The sequence below is a fragment of the Zalophus californianus genome, chromosome 13 (assembly GCF_009762305.2).
Source record: "Zalophus californianus isolate mZalCal1 chromosome 13, mZalCal1.pri.v2, whole genome shotgun sequence".
NCBI classification, from domain to species: domain Eukaryota; kingdom Metazoa; phylum Chordata; class Mammalia; order Carnivora; family Otariidae; genus Zalophus; species Zalophus californianus.
The window spans coordinates 31487613-31513957 of NC_045607.1; the positions used below are offsets into that span (position 1 = coordinate 31487613).

The 26345-nt window shown below is 37.2% G+C and overlaps 1 protein-coding gene across 3 annotated transcripts in view; it reads right to left on the reverse strand.

Moving 5' to 3' along the window:
• The window catches only part of INVS (inversin), a 161885-nt gene that overhangs the window by 113277 nt on the left and 22263 nt on the right, over positions 1-26345 (reverse strand). For all 3 annotated transcript variants that reach the window (XM_027615153.2, XM_027615150.2, XM_027615151.2), the window contains exon 3: positions 23354-23520. In XM_027615153.2, coding sequence (XP_027470954.1) covers positions 23354-23520 — 167 coding nt within the window. The remainder of the gene's footprint in view (positions 1-23353; positions 23521-26345) is intronic.

Consider the following 26345-nt stretch of genomic DNA (forward strand, 5'->3'; position numbering starts at 1 on the left):
TTGTTTTTGAGAAGTATGCAGTCATCTGAATTCATGGTTTATCAGATTAGATTATGTCTTTTTCTTTGGCTGCCTTCAAGATTTTCTCCTTATCTTTGGTTTTCAATAATTGGACTATGGTATTTCTAGGCGGAGTTTTCTGTCTCTATCTTTTCGGTGATCAGCAGGCCTCTTGAATCTTTAAATTTGTATCTTCACCAAGTTTGGGCAATTTTTGGTCATCATTTCCCAATTGTTTCTCTGTTCCATTCTCTCTTTTCTCTTCTGATCATCTCATTGCAAGTATGTAAGCTCTTTCAGTATTGTCTCACAAATCAGTGAGACACTCTTCTTTTTTTCCCTTCTTAATAATACATTTTTTTTCTTTTTTTAGGTTGGATAATTTCTATCAATCTATCTTCAAGTTCATTCATTCTTTTGTCATTTCCATCCACCAATAAGGCCTACCAGTGAAATTTTTATTTAGATATTATATTTTTCAGTTCTAGAATTTCCATTTAGTTCTCCTTTATAGTTTCTATTTTCCTGTGAGACTTTCTATTGGTTTTTCATTAAGAGCATATTTTTCTTTGCATCTTTGAGCACAGTTAAAATAGCTGCTTTAAAATCCTTGTCTGCTAATTATAACATCTGGATCACCTCGCAAGTTGTTCTCCAAGATTTCCTTTTCTTTTGAATATGTTATCACAAGTTCCCTGTTTGTTCACATGTCTAATCATTTTGGATAATATTTTGGACATTGTAAATGAGAGTCTGGATTCGGTTACATTGAAGAGCAATTTTTGTTTGTTTTAGCAGGTAGTTAATTTGGCTGAACTCAAATTCCAAACTTTGTTTCTTCTGCATAGGCAGGTAGCAGCTAAAATCTCTGATGAGTTATTTCAGCCTTAGTTTGGCTTCCTGAAGTTTTCACCATGTATGTTTAGATAAGGGATCAGCCAGAGATTTTGGCAATTTATATGTAGAATTTGGGGCTTCCCTTCCGTGGGTCCCTCTATTTGGGAATCTCTCTCTTGACTTTCAACCATTGCCCAAGATACTGCACTCTGATTTCTCAACTAGTATGAACATAGATTTCTCTTTAATTTTCCTCCCCCTTGAAGAACTGACTAGGTCATACCATAAAAGCAGAAACTCATCCAATGCTATTCTTTTCTTCTTGCAAGAGTTGATTCTTTCCAAATTTCTGCCTGCTTTGGGTTACTCTTCAGTTCCTCTAGACAGCTGTTTTTATATTTTGCGCAGAGTTTTTAAATGTTGGTTGATGTTGATCAACATGAGCTAGACCACCATAACCAAAAGGCATTTTTTTTTTTAAAGATTTTATTTATTTGAGAGAATAAGAGCATGAGTACAGTGGGAGAGGGAGAAGCAGACTCCCCAAGCAGAGAGCCCAGTGCAGGGCTCAATCCCAGGACTCTGAGATTATGACCTGAGCCCAGGGCAGATGCTTAACCACCTGAGCCACCCTGGCACTTAACCACCAGGCATCCCTGGCATTGTTATTTTAAAAAGCTCTCTGGATAGTTAAAAACCACTGTACTAATCCCATTGATGGAAGAAGTATTTAGGTAGTGTCAACCATCCTCATAAGTACACTTGACTATCTACCTATTTTGGATCTCATGATGCCAATAGCTGTCCTTAATTAGAGACCAATTATAATCTTTTACACAGTTCAACATTCCCTCCTGCTGAACTCCTATAACCAGCTGGGTAACATACATTCTCTCAGAGTTGTCCTTGTCCACGCAAATGAGACCAGTATCAAGCTTCTGTCCTTTGTCACTATTATTCAAATGCTATACTTCATTAATAATCCTAAAGTTAGGATAATAAAAGGTTTTGTAGAATAAGTAGTACTTATTTTTATTTAAAGATTTTATTTATTTTTTGAGAGAGAGAGAGCACAAGTAGGGTGAGGGGCAGGGGGAGAAGCAGACTCCCTGCTGAGCAGGGAGCCCAATGTAGGACTCGATCCCGGGACTCCAGGACCATGACCTGAGCTGAAGGCAGACACTTAACAGACAAAGCCACCCAGGTGCCCCAAGAGTGGTATTTTTAACATCTCTGCAGAACTGAAAATGAGGGAATAATTTGATTCAAGAATGTTGGATATTAAACTGGATCCAGAGCTAATTCTGACAATACCAGCACAATAATTCACTGTTTCACGCCTCCAAACACACAAATATTTACTTAGCATCTATTATTTATATTTGTACTTAGTGCTGAATTACAAGGGGATACAAAAATAAATTTGAGGAGACTCTGTACTCTTCGAGCTTACAGAATATTAAGAGTGGATTTGTTCAGGGCGCCTGGGTGGCTCAGTTGGTTAAGCGACTGCCTTCGGCTCAGGTCATGATCCTGGAGTCCCGGGATCGAGTCCCACATCGGGCTCCCTGCTCAGCAGGGAGTCTGCTTCTCCCTCTGACCCTCTTCCCTCTCGTGCTCTCTATCTCTCATTCTCTCTCTCTCAAATAAATAAATAAAATCTTTAAAAAAAAAAGAGTGGATTTGTTCATGAATAACCATAAGATAAAATAAAAAGTGCTAAGATCCATAAGAGAGAGTCTAACGGTATTCTCAGAACTGTTACCTGATTGTCTTGGTCATTGCCTCTTACTTCAAAATGATTCATTTGATCTGCCTGAATACATTTTTTTCTCTACCCAAAGTACTTATCAGTTTCAGATTCAAGTCAGGGCTGTTTAGACTATATGTGCTTTAAGAGAATCAAAGAGTCCTTTTAAATAAATTCCTTTTGAATTCACTAACTTATTTAATGCCCGTAAGAACCTTTTGAGATAAGTACTGTCACAAATTTAAAGAATAGGAAACAGAAACCCAGAATGTTTATGCTTAAAACTTGCCCCAAATCACTTAGAAAGAAGCAGAATCTGTCATGAATCTAGATCTTCTGACTTCCAAGTCTAGTCCATTGCTTTTGTCACTTACAGGTAATATATATCATGGAAGAGAAGTAGGTTCATGGAGAGGTTTATAAAGAAGGTCGAATGGACTGATGAAGTCAAGGATGAGGCCTCAGGAAATGTATTTGAATTTGGTAACCAGAAAATCATTGGTGAGTTAGCTGCATATCCCTTTCCTTCAATTTTCACATTTTAAATCTAACCTTTTAATAAAACTTCAAATCTACTCAGTTTTCCATGTAGAACCCTTTGTAGTTTGACCCCATTTTACTTGTCCAATATCATCTCTCCATATTTTCTACCTCATATTCAATGATCCATACATATTAAACCATATACGCTTTCCTTCCCTGAGAGCAATACAAGAATATTCCAAGGTATTCTTGGAGTGGCCTTTCCACCTCTTTCCCCTGTCATCTAGCATAGATGCTATCTGTTTAAGGAAACCATTCCAGACCACAATACCTCAGGGTGGCTTAGGTGCCCCTCCTGTATTTTCCCATGATATTCCTAGGCTTACTCCTTTTCTAGGATCTAACACAAAAATACTATAATTACCATTTACCTTGTCTGTTTTCCCCACTAAACTATGAATTCCTTGAGAACAGGCTTATGCCCTGTGTATGGTTATATTCCCCAAACTTAGCACAGTAGCTTTTGCATAAGTATTTGTTAAATGAATGAACGGCAAAGATTTGTGGTGTTGCAAAGCAACAAAATATTCTAACCTGACCTCAAGAACAAAGACATTGATTATAGGTCATAGACAGTATGTTTTGATCCAAGACCCTAATGTGAATCTAGCTATTTAGACACTGAACTTCTTTTGCCAGGATATCAAGTTTGTCTCTACCACTTCCCGTGAGCAATTTTGCTTAAGAAAATGTGGTTGGGGCACCTGGGTGGTTTAGTCCGTTAAGCGTCCGATGCTTGGTTTTGGCTCAGGTCCTGATCTCTTGGTTGTGGGATTGAGCCTGCTCTGCTTCATCCCCCACTTGTGCCCTCTCTCTAAAATAAATAAGCAAATCTAGGGGCGCCTGGGTGGCTCAGTCGTTAAATGTCTGCCTTCGGCTCAGGTCATGATCCCAGAGTCCTGGGATCGAGCCCTGCATCGGGCTCCCTGCTCCACGGGAAGCCTGCTTCTCCCTCTCCCACTCCCCCTGCTTGTGTTCCCTCTCTCGCTGTGTCTCTCTCTGTCAAATAAATAAAATCTTAAAAAAATAAAATAAAATAGATCTTAAAAAAAGTCATAATTATACTTTCACAGATATAGTTCTAGAAGAATTGCATGAAATCTGAGAGATTTCTGCAACCTTGGATAGTTGTTTTGAAACTTTAAATTTTTCTTGCTCAGATCAAGCAAAACAAGTACTTTAGAGAACCACAATTCTAAGTGCTTAGTCTGCAGCACTGAGACTTGTGCTAATCTTCAGTGTGGACTACAAAATAAGATCATGGGATCTTCAAGCTAGACCAATATAGGGAGAACTTAATTAAATATTTGTAATGGTAATGAATCTCAGAATATGAAGGGCACAATGAGGTCACTGGGTTCATCCATATAGTATCTAGTTTGTACAACCATTCAGTTCTTTTAGAGTACTTTTGTGAGTCATTTCAAATTGGTTGGCAGGGCTTTGAAGATTATAGAAAAGAGACCATATAGATATAGAGATGGGCTGAGTGCATAATCCATAACCTGGGAATACCTATTCACACAATCTGGACATTACTGTCAGTTCACCTTTATTCAAGGCCTTCATTAAAATATACCTACATACACAGATGATGCTTACAAATGCTCTCTGTTACCTAGTATATTTTAAAAACATTTAAAAATTGTATGTGCTTTTGGATAACAGCAATGCACTAAATTTAATTTGTAGATAGAGAATGTATATATAGGAAAATTATAAATATTGCTTATAACATTGTATTTAGAATTTATCATTGTTAACTTTGTTCCATAGAATTTAGTGGTATTTAATATCATACACTTGGCCATAAAAAGGTGGTATTAAGGGCTCTATATATTGGAGAATAAGTCAACTGATTCCTTTCCAAATCTCTTCTCCATTCATACTCCAAATGAGAGCATTATAGCGTTTAACACATATATAGGAGTACATATAGAATAGCATAAGTATATGGGGGGGAGAGGAGAAGAGATTTTGAGACTGAACTGGATATGATAGCACTGGCATAATTTAAATCCAATCCTGTCACTTGTTCTAATTTGCTAAGGAAAAAAGAATAAGGCATTCCTTGGAAAGAAATAACTTAGCCAATGTATAATTCTTCTTTGGGTTAGTTCATGTAAGAATAAATGAAAGATTTTGTTTTATAAGGAATCACATTCCTAAATGGGTATGGGAGAAAAATATCGCCAAATATCCACACTTCATTATTAACTCATCTATCCTTTTAATTTAATGTTTCACTTGTTTTTTTTCTAATAATAGCGTTGAAGATGCTTATCACTTGTTAATTCTGACAATGAGATGACAACTTAGGCCATTTCTCTCCTATAGTTTCATTTTTAATCTCCATTTAAGTGGTTCACCTTCTAGCATGACCAGAGACAAAAGGAACCAGTCTGGATTTGTACTCTGTGTGTATACGTGTGTGCTTTGCACATCCAGGCTTAGAGATATCATTTAAAATTACATAGATTTATTATCCAAAGGGACATCTAATTAAATAAAGAAGGGAACATATGTTAGCTGGGCTGACTTCAGGATCTGTTCCTTTGTATAAAAGGGCTTTCACATGCCTTCTTCCTCCATTCTGAAAGCACACGGTTCCTTCTTCCCTTCACCATGAATAAGGCCGACATCTGACAGCTTCACAAGGCTGACAGGGTTACCCAACAGCCCACCCTCCCTATTCTCAATCCAATTAGACCTCTAATCCTCCAGATGAAAGGCCCAACTGCTCACGTTCCTCATGACAACGACAGCTATTGATTATTTGTCACTGCAGCTAACACCTTCCCTGTCGAGGCTGCTCTGACAGAAGCAAACCTACCAAATTAGACAGCACTTTATCTGCCCTGGAGGCCAAATGGCACAACAAGGAAAGGCTAATAAATGGTATAAAAATGAACAAATCATAACATTATGACAGGCTGATCGTTGCCAGCAGCCTCCCAGCTCAAGTTTGATGTTCTGTTAGACTCGCTCCTTCTCTTTCCCCTCTGCTCTAGCTCCAACTTTGACTGAATTAAAGGCCAGAACAATTAAGGCATTTGACCAGCAAAGATAAGCCAATTGAAGTATCACCAAGGGACATAAATGTCAATAACTGACTGCCATTTGTCAATACAAACATTCTGGAGATGCAAATGTTCAGGCCTCTGCTCTCCACTAGGCTGCACTGACTCGCTTTCCAACGAGAGTCAGCTCACATGGCCAGTCTGTTGCTATTTAACCAGAAGGAAAAAAAAAAAAAAAAGAAAAGAAAAAGAAAAATCCAGTCCCAAGAGAGGAAGTATTCTATGAAGAATAAGCAGGAGCCATCGGGTGCGAGTGGAGGGTTGTATGAGAAAAAGAGATAGCAGAACAGGGCTCTTCTTCCTTAAAAATAGTCTAATATTAGACAACTGGAATGTCATCATATGTTTTTAGTCAAGAATACATGCATAATGTGAGAAGTGCTAGACCACCTGGGAGAATTAATAAAGCTAACTTCAGAAGTAGACTCATTAATTTAATGAATATTTTTTTGAGCACCAACTGTGCACCAGGCACTGTTCTAGGCAATGGGGAGAAATGGTGGGGGGAAAAGGGCCCCCAAATCCCCAGCTTCATGGAGTTTACATTCTAGTGGGGAAAGAGACAATAAGCAAGGGAAATAAGTAGAACATACAGTACTGTAGACAGTGTTAAGTGCTAAGGGAAAAAATAGAGTAGGGGGAGGAAAATGTGTGAAATGAGGGACTATCAGGACACCCAGGGAAGGCTTCACTGAAACAGTGACTTTTAAGTAAGAACTGATGAAAGTGAGGGAGTTTGGGGCGCCTGTTTGGCTCAGTCGGTAGAGCATGCAACTCTTGATCTCAGGGTCGTGAGTTTGAGCCCTACACTGGTATAGAGCTCACTAAAAAAAAAAAAAAAAAAAAAGGTGAGGGAGTTCAACACAGAGATACCTATTGGAACAGCATTCCTAGCAAAGGGAAAAGCAAATGCAAAAAAACCTCGAGGCAAAAGCATTCTTTTCTTTTTAGAGGAAGTGCTTGGGCTTTTAGTCTGAGATAAAAAACGCTTGGAGAGTCTGGAGCAGAGACTGGCATGATTTGACTCGAGTTTAAAAGGCTCATTCTGGCTGATGTCACGAGCACAGACTACAGGGGGCAAGAAGAGAAGCCAGAAGGCCAGTTAGGAGGCCACTGCAATAATCCAAACAAGGCTCCTACTTAATCCAATCCAAGATGCTGGTTCTTAGGACCAGGGTGGGTAGTAAGTAGCAAAGCAGGTGTTCAGAAATGGGTGACTTCTGAATAAATTTTAGTACGTAGAGTTGGTAAGATTTGCTGATGGACATCGAGTCTCAGACAAGACAACAGGCCTTTGCATAAAAAATGGGCACCCAATACATGTTACTTAAATTGATTCTCTACCTGGCAGTTCAATTGAAAATGCTATGCCTTGAAGCAAGGGAACTGTGTCAAGTCAAAATTTTAAAAACCAACTTAAGCAAACAAAGACTTTGGAGTCAGACAGATCTGTGTATTGCCTTCTCACTCACACACTTAATGAAAAATTACTCAAGCTCTTTTAGTCTTGGTTTCTTCATCTATATAATGTGATATTCTATGATTCTCAGCTAGGTGAGAAAAAGGAGTAGAGATGTAAAACACAAGAGGTAAAGTTAAGAACAAAAAGACATCTTAGTCCTGAATTAGAATAGGAAGTGACAAAATGACATTTTTATTAAAAAAATAGCTCCAAGCAGTGAACACAGTAAAGACTTAGAAATAATCACCAACCCTAAACTCTAGATTATGGTTTCCAAATACTTTTTCCTTCTTTCAAGAACCATGGATCCTTGGAGAAATGGTGGATTCCAGGTCTGGAGTATAAAATACAGAAATTATGAAACTAATGTAACACTGTATGTTAACTATACTGGAATTTAAAGCTTAATAAAAATATAAAGATGAACCTGGAATATTTGGTCATAGCAAATAGCAAGGAAGCTATCAAAAAATAGGATCATGTCAAAAGGACCCAGGAACCAACTTGAAGGACTTCTCATAACCAAAAATGGAGTCATGTGAATATCAATTAGGGATAATAATGTCAATGAACTGATATGGTAACTATGTTAAAATGATACCAAAAGTATCCTGTGCCTTGTTCATGATGATACTAAAAAGGAAAAAAGGAAAAAATTAATTGGTCATCATGGGAGGACATATTTCCTTATTTTGAAAACTGGTAAATAAAGAGAAAGAATCAAGGATTAAGTCTTCCTTTTTTGTATCAGTGAGTAATCAAATAGTAGATAAGGGAAAATTTCCCTTTGATGAATTATCCCAGCAAACAATTATGTAGAAGGGAACAAGTTAACTATACCTAGAGAGAGAATCTACGTGACCTAAACTGAGACCGTTAGTTTGGACTGAGACATCAAGTTAGGGAAGGAGTTAGGCCACAATTACAAAACTGTAAGAAAAAAAGAAAGAGAGCTAGAGGAGGAATCCATAGATTTAAAAAGCTTTAAAAGACAAAAACCAATCTCAGTTTATAACTTATTTGGATCCTGATTCCCAATTCAAACAAAGGTAAATAACCAAACAAAAACATTTATGAGACAATTTATAATTTGAACATGGCTGGACTATTTTATAATACTATGATATTAAATAGTTCTTGTTAAATTTTCAGTATTACAATGATCATATTTAAAAAGAGTCATTTTCTTTTGTTTTTATTTTTATTTATTTCTTTTAAAAGATTTTATTTTTAAGTAATCTCTGCACACAACATGGGACTTGAACTTACAAACCAGAGATCAAGAGTTGTATGCTGGGGCGCTTAGCTGGCTCAGTCTGTTAACTGTCTGCCTTCAGCTCAGGTCATATCCCAGGGTCCTGGGATGGAGGCTCACAGCAAGTGCCCAGTCGGGCTCCCTGCTCAGTGGGGAGTCAGCTTCTCCCTCTCCCTCTGCCCCTCCCTCATGCTCTTGCTCACTCTCCCTCTCAAATAAATAAATAAAATCTTAAAAAAACAAAAACAAAACAAAACTGCCTAGTATCCAAATTCTTCCAGCCTTGTCCTTTGTGATTCTCCAAGGGAATGGTGTCCTGTCATGCCTTATCTGCTCTTTCATCTTGGTGGTCAAGTTCTTGCTGACAGATTACCTACTTTCCTCATCACCACAACTCAGCATGTTTTGGACTCTAGGTTGCCTTTAGCTCCACTGGCTGGGATACCGCGCATGATTCCTGGGTGGGCTTTCTTTCATGTTCTGCCCGTCCTAGGGATGTCCTCAGCCCCACACACTCCAAGTCTAGCTTGTCCACTGTCAACCGCATTACGGTTTCCACTACCGATAGACCCGTGCACAAGATTCTACACTTTTCACTCCAGAAGGTCATTTTAAAATATTATATAAGGATACTTCTTATTACTTCTTATAGCTGCACAGCACTACATCATGAGGACATACTCTTTTCATTCAACCAGTCCTCTAACAGGACATTTCCCTTCATGCTCTCAATCACAAATAATGCTGCAGTTAAATGGCTTTGTGCATGCATCACTTCTTATTTTTACCAGTGTATGCTTCTAGAAGTGGAAATGTTGGGTCAAAGGTAAATGCATATTCTGGTTACTTTTGCTGGCTACTGTTGAGTTTCCCTTCATAGGGGTTGTATATGTTTTATTCCCTTCAGCAACAGTTTTGCCCCAGAGCACTCTCAAACTTTTTGACTTTTGCCAACCTGGCACATGAAAAACATCTCATTGCAATTTTAACTTGCATTTCTCTTGTGATGAACAATGTTGAGCATATTTCCACGTATTTAAGGGCCACTCACATTCCCTTTCTTGTGAACTATGTATTCATATCTCTGGCTCATTTTTTATAGAACCATTGGTCTTTTTCTTCTCCGTTTTAAGTCTTAGGGCTATTAATTAACCCTCTGTTAGTGACATAACTTGCAAATATTGTTTCCCAGTTTGTCTTTTTTCTTTTTCTTTGTTTATGTTTTCTGCAGGTAAAAGTCTTTCTTATTTCTATATAGCCAGCATATTTATTAATACTTTCCTACCGCTTCTACATTTTGATTTATAGATAGAAGGTTTTCCTGCTCTTAGATTATGTACTGTAAACCTTCATGATAAAGTTAATGCTTTGTAATATGTACACACATTACCATTCAATTAAGTAACAGTGTAAAGTCTGCACCTGTGTGCGTACGTACATATACAAACACAAACTCGCACAGATTGTATTAGTTCATAATCTGCACAACATTGACATGACCAGTTACGTACATGGTTAGAAGTTTAGAGCCATTACTTCAAAGTCATATTTTAGCTCAAATTCCTTTTTTTTTTTAAGATTTTATTTATTTTTCAACAGAGAGAGAGGGAACACAAGCAAGGGGAGTGGGAGAGGGAGAAGCAGGCTTCCCGTGGAGCAGGGAGCCCAACGTGGGGCTCGATGTGGGGCTTGATCCCAGAACCCTGGGATCATGACCTGAGCGGAAGGCAGACGCTTAACGACTGAGCCACCCAGGCTCCCTTAGCTCAAATTCCTAACAAATGGTTTGCAAAGAATCAGTCTGATGAATGACAAAGAGACCAAAAGGATTTGAATAAAAAATTTAAAGGGATATAAACCATGTCTTCTGAAATCTCAAACTGTTTGAGATAGAGTATACTCAATAAATTTCTTGAAAATGAGTAGTTGTGTTGTTGAAATGTTAACTTTATGATGATTCAGAATCTGAAAGACTTTAAATATTTAGACAAAAGTTGATTTTAATATTTCAAGATGAGAGTACAACATGATACAGATTAAATACTAAAAATGTATTTGGTAAACGAATGAATGAATTACTCACCAGAATTGGAATGGTGAACAAGTGGATTCTGATACAGTAAATAAAATTTTTCAAGGGGCCTAATTACCACTGATGACACAGTTTAGACAAGTATAAGGAAAGAATACAACAATCTTTTAAATTGATGAAGTTAATTTTAGCCGTAGTGTTGCAATGATCAAGCTTTTCTGCAGGCAGGATCTATTTTGATATCAAAGATTAGGATGAGACTTCCGGTGACTCATATGGGGGAGAGATGACAACTACACTGAATGACAGACTCAAGAATCAAGAGGGCCTCCAAAGGTTGTACGATGAACCCAATTCAATTCACCAACTATTAATTATTTGTTAGGTACTAGGCACTGGAAATAAAAAATATGACTATCACACTCTTGCTGATATTAAGATGCTCATTGTTGGCAGGGAAATAAAATGTATAAACAAATAAATATCTTTCGGTGGGATAGGTGATATAACAGTGGTTCAGTATACAAAGTACTGGAGGAACAAGGAAAAGAATGGTAAACTCTACCTAAGTAAGTCTGGCAAGTTCAAATAAATTAGTAAATATGGATATAGTAAGATGCTACATTTGGGTCCAAAACCACGATATGAATAAAGGATTAGTTTAAGCAGTGGTAAGCATAAAGAAAATTAGAAGGTTGTTGTTTTTTGAAGATTTTATATATTTATTTGAGAGAAAGAGAGTAAGCAAGTGAGAGAGAGAATACAAGTGGGGGGAGACGCAGAGGGAGAGGGAGAAGCAGACCCCTGCTGAGCAGGGAGCCTGCTTCCAGGACTCCAGGATCATGACCTGAGCTGAAGGCAGATGCTTAACCGACTGAGTCACCCAGGCATCCCCAAATTAGAAGTTATTTGAAAAATTTTCAATAGGAATCAACTGCATTTGGTTGCCAAAATGATAATGAGGAAAATCATGGCGTACTCTGTGCTCATCAGACTGGCATTGTATTTTATTCTAGGTGAGGGATTTAGGCAACTATATGCATATATGGTGAAAGGGATCAGGATGGGAAGGAGATTTGAGAGCATATATGAAGAAGGAATAAAGACATAGATAATAATAAACCTGCAGAAAAATTTTTTCACTGGGCTAGGATGATTATTTTATTAATACGTATGTCAGATCATGTCACTCCTTTCCCCCAAACCCTCCAATGCCTCCTCATTTCATTCAGAGTAAAAACATATTCCTGACAATGGCCAAAAGGCCCTATAGGGTCTGGCTACTATTTCTGCCATGTCCTCATTAGCTACTGCTTCCCCTGGCTCACTCATTAGCACCATGCTAGCCCGAGCCCCGTTGTTATTCCTCAAATAGTCCAGGTATGCTGCCATTTTGAGGCCTTTGTTCTAACTGTTCCTTCTGTCAGGAACAAAAGAAAGTTCTCTCAGCCATTCACATGGCTAACTTCCTCACCTCCTTCAAGTCTTGTTTCAGATGTCACTATCTTAATGAAAATTATTTTGATTACCTTATTTAAATTTACACCCTGCTCTCCCCAGTCACCTCCTCCCTGGCTTTCTGGATCCCCCTTACTTTGGCATTTTGGTTATATTTCTGTTATTATATTAGTAAATGATTATTTGGGCTTTGTAAAAACTTAACAGTCAGAGGAGGTATAAAGAGCCCTATGATTGGTCATAGGGAAAATGCTGTGCCTAGGAGCTGACAATATTCATACTGTAAGAATAATAGACCCCCTGATTCCCTCTCATTCTCTTTTGAACGGTAAAATGTAAGTAGGTAAAAAAACAATAAGCGAAAATTATATGAACAAATACAATTCTATGGCATAAGGAGGCAATTATCAAATTAATGCTCAAATTTCCTTTGGAATTGATGTTAGACACAAAATTAATTTTTAAAAGTTTAAATGAAAAGTAGATGGATCTGAAGTTCCTTTTTATCAGCTGTAAAAATATTCACTGGCCCTGTGCCCAGAGTTTAAAAGAAATCAGCATGAGTCTAATGAAAAACAAGCTGTAGGTCTCAGGGAAATTCAATATATACTCTTTCTTTTCCTTTTAGTTTTTGATTGGTTTCCATGGGAATCTAGGCTTGTGGGGATCTCTAATCTATTCATAGAAAACAGATGCTTGTATTTTCATGACTTAGTAAAACTGGGGGTCAGCGAAGAGATAAAGATGATTAGAAAATGACCATGGTTATAGGAAACAGGAACATGTTCAAAACAAAATTCGGCAAGCCACATGGATTTTAAAATACAATCTGCAAGGCTACTCTGCTGTGTTTGAGAGGTGTCATAACACTAAGGTAAAATACTGCACTTAAAAGTGAAAGCTCTGGAGGTACCTGGGGTGGGGGGCTCAGTCAGTTAAGCGCCCAACTCTTGATTTCAGCTCAGGTCATGATCTCAGAATCATGAGATCAAGCCCCGCATTAGGCTCCACGCCCGGTGTGGAGCCGGTGTGGGATTCTCTCTCTCCCTCTCCTTCTCCCACTTACCCCATCCCTCTCTTTAAAAAAAAAAAAAAAAAAAAAAAAGTGGAAGTTCTGAGTTTAATTCTGAATCTGGCCCATGAGAAGGAAACCCTTAGGTATTTCTTTGGGGGTTTGACTGGGAAACTGGATTTGGGAATGACTCTAGGTCAGAAGAATCATAAGACTGAGAAAGTAAGCCTCCAAAAAGTACTTAAATTTTCTTTCAGTGGAGCATTATTAGGAGCACTGACCTGGGAATCAGAAAAGCAAGGTAATTCCTGACTCTGTAAGTATCAAAGTGACCTAGAAGAATTCAGTCAAACTATACCTCAGTTTACTTACACAGAACAGATAATATTTAACTGTTCTGACTGCTATAAAGCTGCTATGGAATTAAATGAATGTTTTTTTTTAACTGGAATTATGTTAGAAAAATTCAAAGTAGTGATTTCAATCAAGGTTTGTTAACATGTTCTTCCTTGTCATTACAAATTTCATCCATGCAAGCAGACATACATTAACTATCATGAAAGTATTAAAGGACAGATAGGTTTTGGTTTCAATTCTCAGATTTGTTTAAAAGCAGACCAACTCTGGATTTGCTTGGAATGCTCTTGAATATATAATATTATATAATATATAGACCTAAATATCTGAAACCGGTTTCTAGGGACATCTGGGTGGCTCAGTCAGTTAAGTGTCTGACTCTTGATCTCAGATCAGGTCTTGATCTCAGGGTCGTGAGTTCAAGCCCTAAGTTGGCCTCCGTGTTGGGCATGGAGCCTACTTAAAAAAAGGAAGGAAGGAAGAAAGGAAGGAAGGAAGGAACCAGTTTCTAAACTGGAGAACAGGAGGGCAGGTTTAGAGATAATTTCTAAATACTCAGAGGACAAAATTGAAGCTTATTTGGAAACCTCAGAAGTTGGAATATACTGAAGCAAAGATTCTTTAGCCTGGGACTTTCTGTCTGCCTGGAAAAGGCAGCCTAGCTAGGGTTGAAGTCAAATGGGGCAAACTGTAAGAGTGTCTAACATAACTCATCTCAGTCCAGAGATTTCTTGAGAGATCATTAACATTCCAGAACATAAGGGTCTCATACACTCAGACTGTCCTATATTTCTAAGTAATGTGGGCATCATGGATGTCTTTTGGTGCCTTCTTTTAGGAGCATATCAATGGCCAAAACCTCATTTGTTTACTCTTCACATATCTACTGGCTAAATAGTTTGTGGTGGAGCGGGCACTTATTATTTTAAAATGAACTAATGAGTGAATATAGCCACAGAGAAGCCTAAAAGTACCTACTAAACACCTCCAGGTGATTTTGATGCATGCTCTAGTTTATAGGGCTTTCCTAGAGCTCCTGAAGCTAAAACTGGGGAAATGTAACCAAAATGCTTCAAAGCCTAGGTCAGGAACTATTCTTTTTTTCTAAAAAGATTTTATTTATTTATTTATTTGATTGACAGAGAGAGACACAGTGAGAGAGGGAACACAAGCAGGGGGAGTGGGAGACGGAGAAGCAGGCTTCCCGCAGAGCAGGGAGCCCAATGCGGGGCTTGATCCCAGGACCCTGGGATCATGACCTGAGCTGAAGGCAGATGCTTAACGACTGAGCCACCCAGGCACCCCCAGGAACTAGTCTTGATTCCGTTCTTCCTTATCCTACCTACAAATAATACTCATCAAGTTCTGGAATTTTACCATTTTTTAAAAATAATTTTTAAATTGAGGCATAATATATTCATATATATAATAAAGTAGATAAATCTTAAGTATACAGACTTTTTATGTAATCAACACACAGATCAAGATATAGATCATTTCCAGCACCCCTGAAAGCTTCCTTTATGCCCCTTTTTAGTTAATATCTATATGTTGGGTAACCAAGAATCTGATTTGAATCACCATATCGTTTTGCCTGTTTTTAAAATCTGTATAAACAGCTGACTTCTTTCACTCAACATGATGTCTATGAAATTTATTCATGTGGTGCAATGTATTAGTAGTTCATTATTTTTTATTGTGTAGTATCCCATTGTAGGAATACATCATAATTTACCCATTCGCCTATTAATACGCATTTGAGTGGTTTGTGCTACTAAGAATGTTTGCTATTATAAATAAAGCTATCGTGTACATTCTCATACATGCCTCTTGGTAGAATGAGGCACTAATTTCTCTTAGGTATTACTGGGATTGGAGTGTGAATTGTGGTGATTCTGTGTGTGTGTGTGTGTGTGTGTGTGTGTGTGTGTGTGTGTGTTCAGCTTTGTTAGAGTCAAACTGCTTTCTAGAGTAGATTAATCAATTTGTATTCTCACTAAAAATGTTCCAGTTGTTCCATATCCTCACCATCAATTGGTATGATCAGACTTTTTCATTCTAGACATTCAGATGGTTGTATAGTACCTCACTGTGGCTTTTAATTTGCATTTATCTAATTAGTAATGAGGTTGAATGCATTTTCATGTGTCTTTTGAGCATCTGTATATAAACTTTTGTGAACAGAGCTACACGTTTCAACATATACCTCAAAATCAAGAAATCTCAAAAACATAATGTTAATTTAAAAAAGTAAGTTGTGGAATGACACAAATATAACACCATTTATATAAAGATTTAAAAATGTGAAATAATATTGTTTATGGTTATATCCATATAAAGTAAAGGTAGAAAAATATGCCTGGGAATTGAAACCACCAAAATTAAGATAGACTGAGAAGGCAGCAAAAGAGGGGAATGGGATTTGGGAGGATAAATAGAAAACTTCAAGTGCATCTATACTGTTTTATTTCATTAAAGAAAATCTGGAAGAAAAATAAAAAATATTCAGTTTTATCTCTTCTGGGTGTTATGTACCTGAGTATTTTTTATGATAATTCTCTATTCTTATCTATAATTTTAAAATAATTAATTTAAACATCAGAGTGCACATATCCCTTTGAATTAGTATTTTGTATTCTTTGGGTAAATACCTGGTACTGCAGTTGCTGGGTCATAGGGTAGCTCTATTTTTAACTTTCTGAGGAACCTCCATACTGTTTTCCAGAGTGGCTACAGCAGTTTGCATTCCCACTAACAGTGCATGAGGGTTCCCCTTTCTCTGCATCCTCGCCAACACCTGTTGTTTCTTGTGTAGTTGATTTTAGCCATTCTCACAAGTGTGAGGTGATATCTCATTGTAGTTTTGATTTGCATTTCCCTGATGATGAGTGACGTTGAGCATCTTTTCATGTGTCTGTTGGCACCCCAATGTTTATAGCAGCATTATCTACAATAGCTAAACTATGGTAACAGCCCAAATGTCTAATGACCGATGAATGGATAAAGATGTGGTACACACACACACACACACACACACACACAGACACACACACAGGAATATTACTCAGCCCTAAAAAAGAATGAAATCTTGCCATTTGCAACAACATGGATGGACGTAGAGAGTATAATGCTAAGTGAAACAAGTCAGAGAAAGACAAATACTGTATGATTTCACTCATATGTGGAATTTAACAAACAAAGAAAAAAATGAGCAAAGGGGGGGGGAAAAGAGAGAGAGAGAGGCAAACCAAGAAACAAACTCTTAACAACTATAGAGAATCAACTGATGGTCACCCGAGGGGAGGTAGGTGGAGGGATGGGTGAAATAGGTGATGGGGATTGAGGGCACGTGTCCTGATGAGCACCAGGTGTTGTATGTAAGTGTTGAATTACTAAATTGTACACCTGAAACTAATATTACACTGTACCTTAACTATACTGGAATTTAAGTAAAAACTTAAAAAAATACCTAATTTAAAAAATAAGACAAAAAGCATTCAGGTTTAGGCAAAGGCAAAAAGAATAATGAGTAATTTACCAAGAAAAGAGAATTGAAAGGAGAATTGGCTAAATTTCTTCATCCAGTAACAAATTGGACTAGACTGTCCTGAAGGGCCTTTTTATCTGTGACATCTACTGATTCCTAAAGAGTAGTTTGAAGTTTATACCTATATTGCAGTATGATGAATAGCAATAATATTGACAACCTAGTCTTAGGAAGCATATTTATCTACCAAGCAAAATGCTTTATATCTAAGGAAACATCATTCCTAAAAAGCAGACAGGGAGAAGTGTATTTATAGATGAAGAAACTAAGGTAGAAGAGTGATATTTGATGGGGAATGAAGCTCACAGAGTCTTGTAAAATACTGCTAGCAAAATTATAAGGGGGTGGGATGGATAATGAAAAGGAATAAATATAACAACTAATTTACACTTCAACAGTTTTGAAGATCATACCATTCATAATAAATCTATCTGATGTTCAAATTTATTGATTGATTCATTCCTTCATTCATGTATTTATTAAACAAACATGAACTGAGTCTTTTTTAAATGGCAGGAGTTGTGTTAAGACTGGAACTAATAAATAAGACATAGCCTCTGCCTTCAAATAGCATTAGTCGGGTGGAATATAGATTAATAGTGGTAGGGAGGGAGTTAAATATAAGTATATATATGTATGTGTATGTACATATACACACAGGAATATAGAGTTCAGGGGACTGGGAGGTGGATTGTTTGGTGTGTTCGTGTATAAGTGTGAGTGTATATAAAATAAGGGAATCCAATATCCTTATACTGTCACCTGGTATTAAAGTTTTCCCAAAAACTTTTAGAGATATTCTACTCTTCTTTTAGTTTTTGTGTTTAACATGATATAATTTTTCAAAGTGGGTAGCCTTAATCTTCTTGAAGCCAAATTAATAACCTCCTGGAAGATTAAAAATGCGTAACTATTAACATTTAGTAAGATTGCTAAGGCTTTTTTATCCTTGTTAACAAATAAATGTATCTGTGGAAGTCAGAGAAATAGTAGATTCCCTGGAGGAAAACATTTCTAACAATTAGATATCTTTTGTGAGAAACCCAGAAAAGGTATGACTGATTGCTTTCTTGGATTAAACTGAAGGTACAAATGAAAAACAAATTAGGTACAGATGTTCAGTATATTGAGATTAATTTTATTCTTGTGGGTACCATTTTCTTAGCTGCTTGGACTAATAGCAATTTGTTTCCAGAGTAGTAAAGACGTGTCAAAATAACTAAGCCAATCAGCACAGTTTAGTAAGTTTTTCCTATATATGTATTTTGAAACTGGATAAATGTTTCTAATAAACAAAATGTCTAGCATTTGTATTAATAATGACTTTCTATATAAGTAACCCAAAGTGTATTCATTCATTCAACCAAGACATGTCAGACACTGTGTTAGATTCTAGGGGATTCAAAAATAAATAAAACAAGGTTCTTGCCTGGAGATCGAGTTTAGTGGGAAAGAGACAAGTAAGCAATAATTACAATACAAGGTAATGGGCTTCTAATGGAGACATGAACAAAATGCTATGGGAACAAAAGTTTTTCCTACAAATAAACCTAATGAAAAATAACATAATTAGTTCACTATCACAAAAAAGCAAAAACAGAATAAATAACATATGGGAATGGCTGATCTACAGGTCAGTAGTAATAAATGACTATGTACATGGCATGGCTGTTGATATTTTATAAAACACTCAGATATATAAGGGAGATAGGCCAGCTTTAATTATCACTTTATATCTTTATCCATGATATTTGTAAGCAACTTAAGAGCAGGAATCATGTCTTTCATCTTTGTATTCCGAGGCCCTAGCACAGCACCTGTTACATAGTAACAGTATGAACATATGTTGAATGAATGCATTCATGCACATACATATGAATATTGATGATTACACAAACAGCACACTTCTGAGTTCACAGATAACAGAATTAAGTGGGATAGACAATACTTGAAAAGAATATTTGATATGCGATATATCGGAGAGGTTCACTAAACAAAGACAAATGGAAATTTAATAGGGATCAGCATGGAGAGTACTTTTTTACAGCAGACATATGTGATTCATTTTTTAATATTTCCTCTAGGTGTATAATCATGACTACATAGTAGACATTTGGCAACTACTAAATGAATGAACTGTTCTACCTCTACAATATATCTCTTGGATCAAACTCCTCTCTATTGACCTGAACTGTAATAGCTTTCTAAGTATCTCCTCTCTCTTCCACTTCTAAGAGCTTTAGTTGTCATATTCATCTCCCTAAAGTACTTTGATGGCGTAACTTTTATTTTCAAATTTCCTAAATAGCTCCCTTGTATTGGGACACTTTATTTAAAAACCATAATTAAAAACAAAACAAAACAAAAAACCATAGGAGGTACATAGTACAAAAGCCTGGTACTGGCACACAATGCAGCACTAAAATGGCTAAAAATTAATGAGCTAGGTTGTCCTGGGAAAATTAGTTATTCATATGATTTAAAATATAAAATAACTAATGGACCCATACACAAAAATCAACTTGTTATTTATTAAAGACTTACATTGGGGGCGCCTGGGTGGCTCAGTTGGTTAAGCAACTGCCTTCGGCTCAGGTCATGATCCTGGAGTCCCCGGATTGAGTCCCGCATCGGGCTCCCCGCTCAGCGGGGAGTCTGCTTCTCCCTCTGACCCTCCCCCATCTCATGTGCTCTCTCTCTCTCATTCTGTCTCAAATAAATAAATAAAATCTTAAAAAAAAAAAAAGACTTACATTGGAAAGAAAATATAGGACAATTTTAAAACAATCTCTGCTTTGCTGAGAAACCCAGCTGTTGTTTACTGCTGGGTTTCTTCGAGCCTCGCCCGGCACCAAGCACAGTTTAGGAATCTACCAATGATTTGCAAGGAATTTGTACCCAGATTTTTGGGTTCCTTCTCTGTAGTTCCCTTCTCTCCAGGATTTTGCCCTTCCACATTCCAGCCACTGCTAACACCAGACTCTACCTGTGGTTTCTCAGCCTGCTAGGGTTGTATTCTTTTGCATTCCACTTTGGAAAATGTCTTAAAGGATACAGCCAGATAAATGTGGTCCTCACTTCCCATGCTTCTCTTCTCTGAATGATTGTAATTTCTTAGATCCAGCTTATGCTGACCATTCTCAATGCCTTCAAACAATGTATATATATTTTGTTCAGTCTTTATAAATGTTTTTGGCGGGTGGGTTATTCTAAAATAAGTGGTTACAGCCAGAACTGACATCTCGTCATGAAAGTCTTTTGTTGAATGCTCATTTTTCTTCCTTTCCTTTCCTTTCTTTCCCTTTCCCTTTTGTTTCTTTTCTTTCAAGAGAGAGTGCACCGGCAAGTGCCAGGGGTGGGAGGAGGAAAAGAGGGAAAGAGAGAGAATCCCAAGCGGACTCCACGCCCAGTGTGGAGCCTGATGCTGGGCTTGATCCCACAACCCCGAAATCATGACCTGAGCCAAAATCAAGAGTCTGATGCTCAACCTACTGAGACACCCAGGTGCCCCTCTTCTATCTTTAACCATTCAATCATTATTTTACATTGTTTCTAATGATGCCAATATTGAAGGTTTCTGAGGGAATAAATTTGTTTATTGTTTCTGCTGACTCTCATTCGTGGTAGATTGCTTCCTCAAATATTTGGGGATCTTTCACTGTGAGATCTTGTTTGGTCTATGTAATATGGGGGAATCCTGGAAGTTTAGGGTGAAGATGTTTTCTCTAAAGAGGATTTGTGTTTGTGTCTGCTTAGAGGCAGCGTGTGCTATAGACCTGGGACATATCTCCAACTACTCTTTGAGAATGATTTCTAGACTCTTCACAATCTTATTCCTGTTGCATCTATACTATCTCTGATTTTTAAAATAATGGTGCTTTTGTGCTTTTGCATAAAGCACAAAATCAAACACAATACCCAGTTTTGATCTGGACAGAGTAGAGTACTAATGATTTATTACCACTCTTGTTTTGGAAATTCTACTAGTGCTAGTATAGCCTAAAGATACATTACCGCTTTTGGCAAATATGTAAAAACAATCCACAACACAGAGAAAGGGGGAAATGGATAATTATCAGAGAGTCAAAAGACCATGAAAAGTGTTATTTACGAAATCAGCTATGTAAATTGTGACATGTAAATCATAGTTCTATTTATTCTTTGATGCTATAGAAAATCACAATTTAAAAAAATAAAGGAGAAACAAGAAGCAAAAGAAAACAATGCACTGCATCTTGTGGAGAGACTTATAACTAACTCCTTCTCTCACCTTTTTGGTCACCTTATACCTCTACAGAGATGATACACTGGAGGTTCATCAACTCAAATCCCCAGTTTTTTCACATGACCCATTTGATGTGAAGTTAGGGTCCTCCAACCTACATCTTTTTCAAGTTGGATTTTAAGCCTAAATGAACCACAATGAAAAAATCTAAAGTGTATCAAATTCATAATACCGAGGCTATTTCCAATCTGAAATGTTTACTTTTTTATGATAAGTTAAATAGAGTTACCCTTCCTGAGTGAATAATTTTAACAGCTGACAAGCCTAGGTGAAAGGTTATAAATACCTGGGCAGTAGTTAAAACTGAAATTGAAAATGAGGGAGATTTTTTAAAAATTACTATAATGAAAAGCAAATTCAAGAGCAATAACTTTGGGAATAACCTGACAGACCTAACTGATCACAGAATGTAACTAACATATTCAGTAGTATATCTTAATGTCAGTCTCTTTTTATGTATTCAACTAATGAAAGAGGTATTTTTCTAACCCCTCAATTAATCAGCTATATCTGGTTCACATTTTTTAATGGGAAATAACTCTAATAGTTTCTGCTGGATCTAACTAATTTTTATTGCTTTTTATTCCAAAAATATATGTCTAAAGTAATAAAAAGGAAAATATCAGGCACTGAAAAATATATTTTATACACCATAATTTTATGGAGGGAAAAATCATTTTCAGATAAATAAGTCTTTCAATAAATTTAGAAGGTTCCCATTTTAATTTTCATCTCAAAAATCTCAGCTCTTAACAATGCCTTTAAAAAACCTGAAATCCTTTTTACTGGCAATATAGTTTTAGATTTTTAAAAAGCTGAAATACATTTAAAAAATAAATTTCTTTTATGCTTCTTAATGCCCATACTTTAAGAGAGACTGCAAGTTTTTGGGTTTTTTAAAAGATTTTATTTATTTATTTGACAGAGAGAGACGCAGCGAGAGAGGGAACACAAGCAGGGGGAGTGGGAGTGGGAGAAGCAGGCTTCCCGCGGAGAGGGGAGCCCAATGCGGGGCTTGATCCCAGGACCCTGGGATCATGACCTGAGCCGAAGGCAGACGCTTAATGACTGAGCCACCCAGGCGCTGTGAGAGACTGCAAGTTTCTATTGTACAAGTAATTAATACTTGTCAAGGGAAAATTTTTAAACAGTAAAAAGTACCAAAATTCATACACATTACCAGTATTAAAACACAACCACTATTACTATCTTAGTGTTGGGGTGCCTGGGTGTCTCAGTCAGTTAAGCATCTGCCTTTGGCTGTCCCAAGGTCCTGGGATCAAGCCTCACGTAGGGCTCCCTGCTCAGTGGGGAGTCTACTTCTCCCTCTCCCTCTCCCTCTGTGCTTTCTCTCTCTCTCTGAAATAAATGAATAAAATATTTAAAAAATATATATATCTTAGTGTTTTTCTTTCTGGCCTTTGCTTTTCCCCTATGCATAAACTGATTTGTAATATAGTTGAATCATATTATACATATAATTTTGATTCTTTTTCCTTGACTTAACTTTAGATCATAAAATGAATTCCATTGCTCAAGGAACTTGGATAAATGAATGGAGCCACTGATGATTATATTTTATTCTCTGCAGTTTAGACTGTTTTTAGAGAAAGCATATGAAACTAAGAGTCATATACTTGTGATTTCTTTATCATCTGTCAATTGTATAGTTCCATTAATCAACTTATAAATACCTCACAAAAGGTTTACACTTCAAAGTAATTTAACTTCTCACCTTTTGAGCTGCAAGATGGAGGGCTGTTCTCTGGCTGTGGTCAGTTTTATTAACATCTGCTCCTGCCTTCAGAAGAGCGTCTGCACAATCCAGTCTGTCAGCCAACACACAATACATAAGTGGTGTCCTCCCAAATTGATCTTCTTTGTCTTTAAGGGCAGAGTTTCCTATGAGTATAAGAAACAGATAGTGATATTTCATAATTGCTGTTGTTATTACAATATAACTAGGAGCTACATTTACTAATTTTATTAGCAAGCTCTGTGTTAAAAGCATGAAATATATGCCATTTTTACTTACCCTATGAAACAGATATTACCATCCCCATTTTATAGGAAACTGAGACTCGGTTAAGTAACCTGTTTATATTACACTGAAAGTAGTTGGAGCTAAAATTCAAACTGATAATTGATTCTAAAGGCCATATTCTTTTTTTTTAATATTTTATTTATTCATTTAAGACAGAGAGATGCAGAGAGAGAGAGCATGAGCAGGGTGAGAGGCAGAGGCAGAGGGAGAGGGAAAAGCAGACACCCCACTGAGCCAGGAGCCCGATGTGGGACTCGATCCCAGGACCTAGAGATCATGACCTGACCCGAAGGCAGACGTTTAACCATCTGAGCCATCCAGGTGCCCCAAGGCCATATTCTTAACTACTATATGTTATGCTGAATTAATATTGTGAGATATGGACCTACTTATTTTCCTCACTCACTCCTTTCTTTTATAGATTAAACACTAAGCATTTTGGTATGTTTTTATGAGAGATACAGAACTGAATTATGATTGGCTTCCCATTTTTGACAATATGGAGCAAATGCATACTACCCTGATTCTCCTGCTAATTACAACTAAAAACCCCAGGCAAAATACACGAAAGGTGGAGAAAAGAAGGCAAACCGTCTAGGGACTATGGGACTCAGAACAACCTGATGGTGAGTTCCCTGTCAGTCTGTCTTTCTTTTCTTATTTTTTTTCCTCCTAAATACAGTCTGGGGGTTAAAGTAGCCCAAAACCAGAAACACCAAATAGCAGATACAAAATTCTCCAGGAAGCCTGCTCTCTCCTGTCAGAAGATTGGAAAGAGGGTAGCCCTTGGAGCGCTTATACTTGGCTCTACTCAAAGCACATACAATGAAAGAAACTGCACCTCTTTGGGGCACCTGAGTGGCTCAGTCATTAAGCGTCTGCCTTCGGCTCAGGTCATGATCCCAGGGTCCTGGGATCGAGCCCCTCATTGGGCTCCCTGCTCAGTGGGGAGCCTGCTTCTACCTCTGCCTCTGCCTCTCTCTCTCTGACTCTCATGAATAAATAAATAAAACATTAAAAAAAAAAAAAAGAAACTGCACCTTTTTTCCTCCCCACTGGGCACAGCAGAGACTGTGGACAGGAGCCCTATAAACCATCATGTCCTGAATTCAGGAAAGGATAGCAATGAAGTACTATCTTACCCCTTCCCAACTAGAGATGCAGGGAGGATTATGGAGAGGAGGCTGGAGAAAGCAATTGTTTAAATTGGTGCATGAAGTCATGAACAACTCTGAACAACCCATGTGGAAACTAACCAGAATCAAAGTAGCAAAAGTTTTGAGAATTGAACTATGGGTGGAATATTGCCCAGGTTCTAAATTAGCTTGGGTAGCACATAAGTAGGGCAGACCAGAAGAGCTGTGAAAAATAACTTCACATTAGAACCACAGTCCACAAAACTGGAACAGAAAGTTCATTCTAAGCCTAAACAGATTGGCAGTCTATTAAATAGAAGATGTAAATAGGATCCAGTCTCATAACATAATACACATAAGGTCCAAGATACAATCCAAAATTATTAGAGAAACCAAGAACCAGAAAAACATTAACTTAAACCAGAAAAGATGATCGACAGACATCAATACTGTGATGATAAAGATGTAAGAATTATCCGACAAGGATTTTATTTATTTATTTATTTTAAAAGATTTTATTTATTTTAGAGAGAGAGAGCACACACAAGTGGGGGAGGGGAGCAAAGGGAGAGAGAGAAGCAGACTCCCCACTGAGCAGGGAGCCCAATGCGGGTCTTGATCCCAGTATTCCAAGATCATGACCAGAGCCAAAGGCAGATGCTCAACCGACTGAGCCACCCAGGCGCCCCATCTGACAAGGATTTTAAAGCAACTATAATAAAAGTGCTCCAAAAAGCAATTATGAACATTCTTGAAACAAATGGAAAATACAAAGTCACAGCAAAGAACGACAGAATATAAGGATGAACCAAATGAAAATTTCAGAATAATAAACATTTAATAAATAAGCAAATAAAATAACTAAAATAAAAGCCTCACTGAATGGAGATGACAGAGGAAATAATCATTGAACTTGACGATAGACCAATAAATATTATTCAATCTGAACAGCTGATTGAAAACATAGAAACAAAAAGAATCCACAGAATCTCAGGGCTCTCTGGGACAATAACAAAATACCTACCATTCATGTCATCAGGTTCCAGAAAGAGAAGAAAAAGAATGAAGGGCTAAAAACATATTTGAAGGAATAATGGCTGGAAATGGTGCAAATTTGGTGAAAGACACAGACCTACAGATTTAAAAAGCTGAGCAAAACTCAAAACAGAATAAACCTCTAGAAACCTATGCTATGTCAATCATAATCAAATTCCTGAAAACTAAAGATGAAGAAAAAAAATCATGACAGCAGCCAGAAAGAAAAAACACATTATCTATAGATGAAAAACAATTCAAATAACAGTGTATTTCTCATGAGAAACTATGGAGTCCAGAAGGCAATGACACAACATTTTTCAAGTGTTGGGGGGTAAGGGTGGAGATGAACTGTCAACCAAGAGTTCTATATCCAGTGCTTGCCTAGGACTGGGGAGAAGGGGAGGTGTTAAAGGGGTCATAGCTAAAGGGGATAGGATTTCTTCTGGGGAGGGTAATTGTTCTAAAATTAATTGTGGTGATGTTTCTACAACTTTATGAATATACGAAAC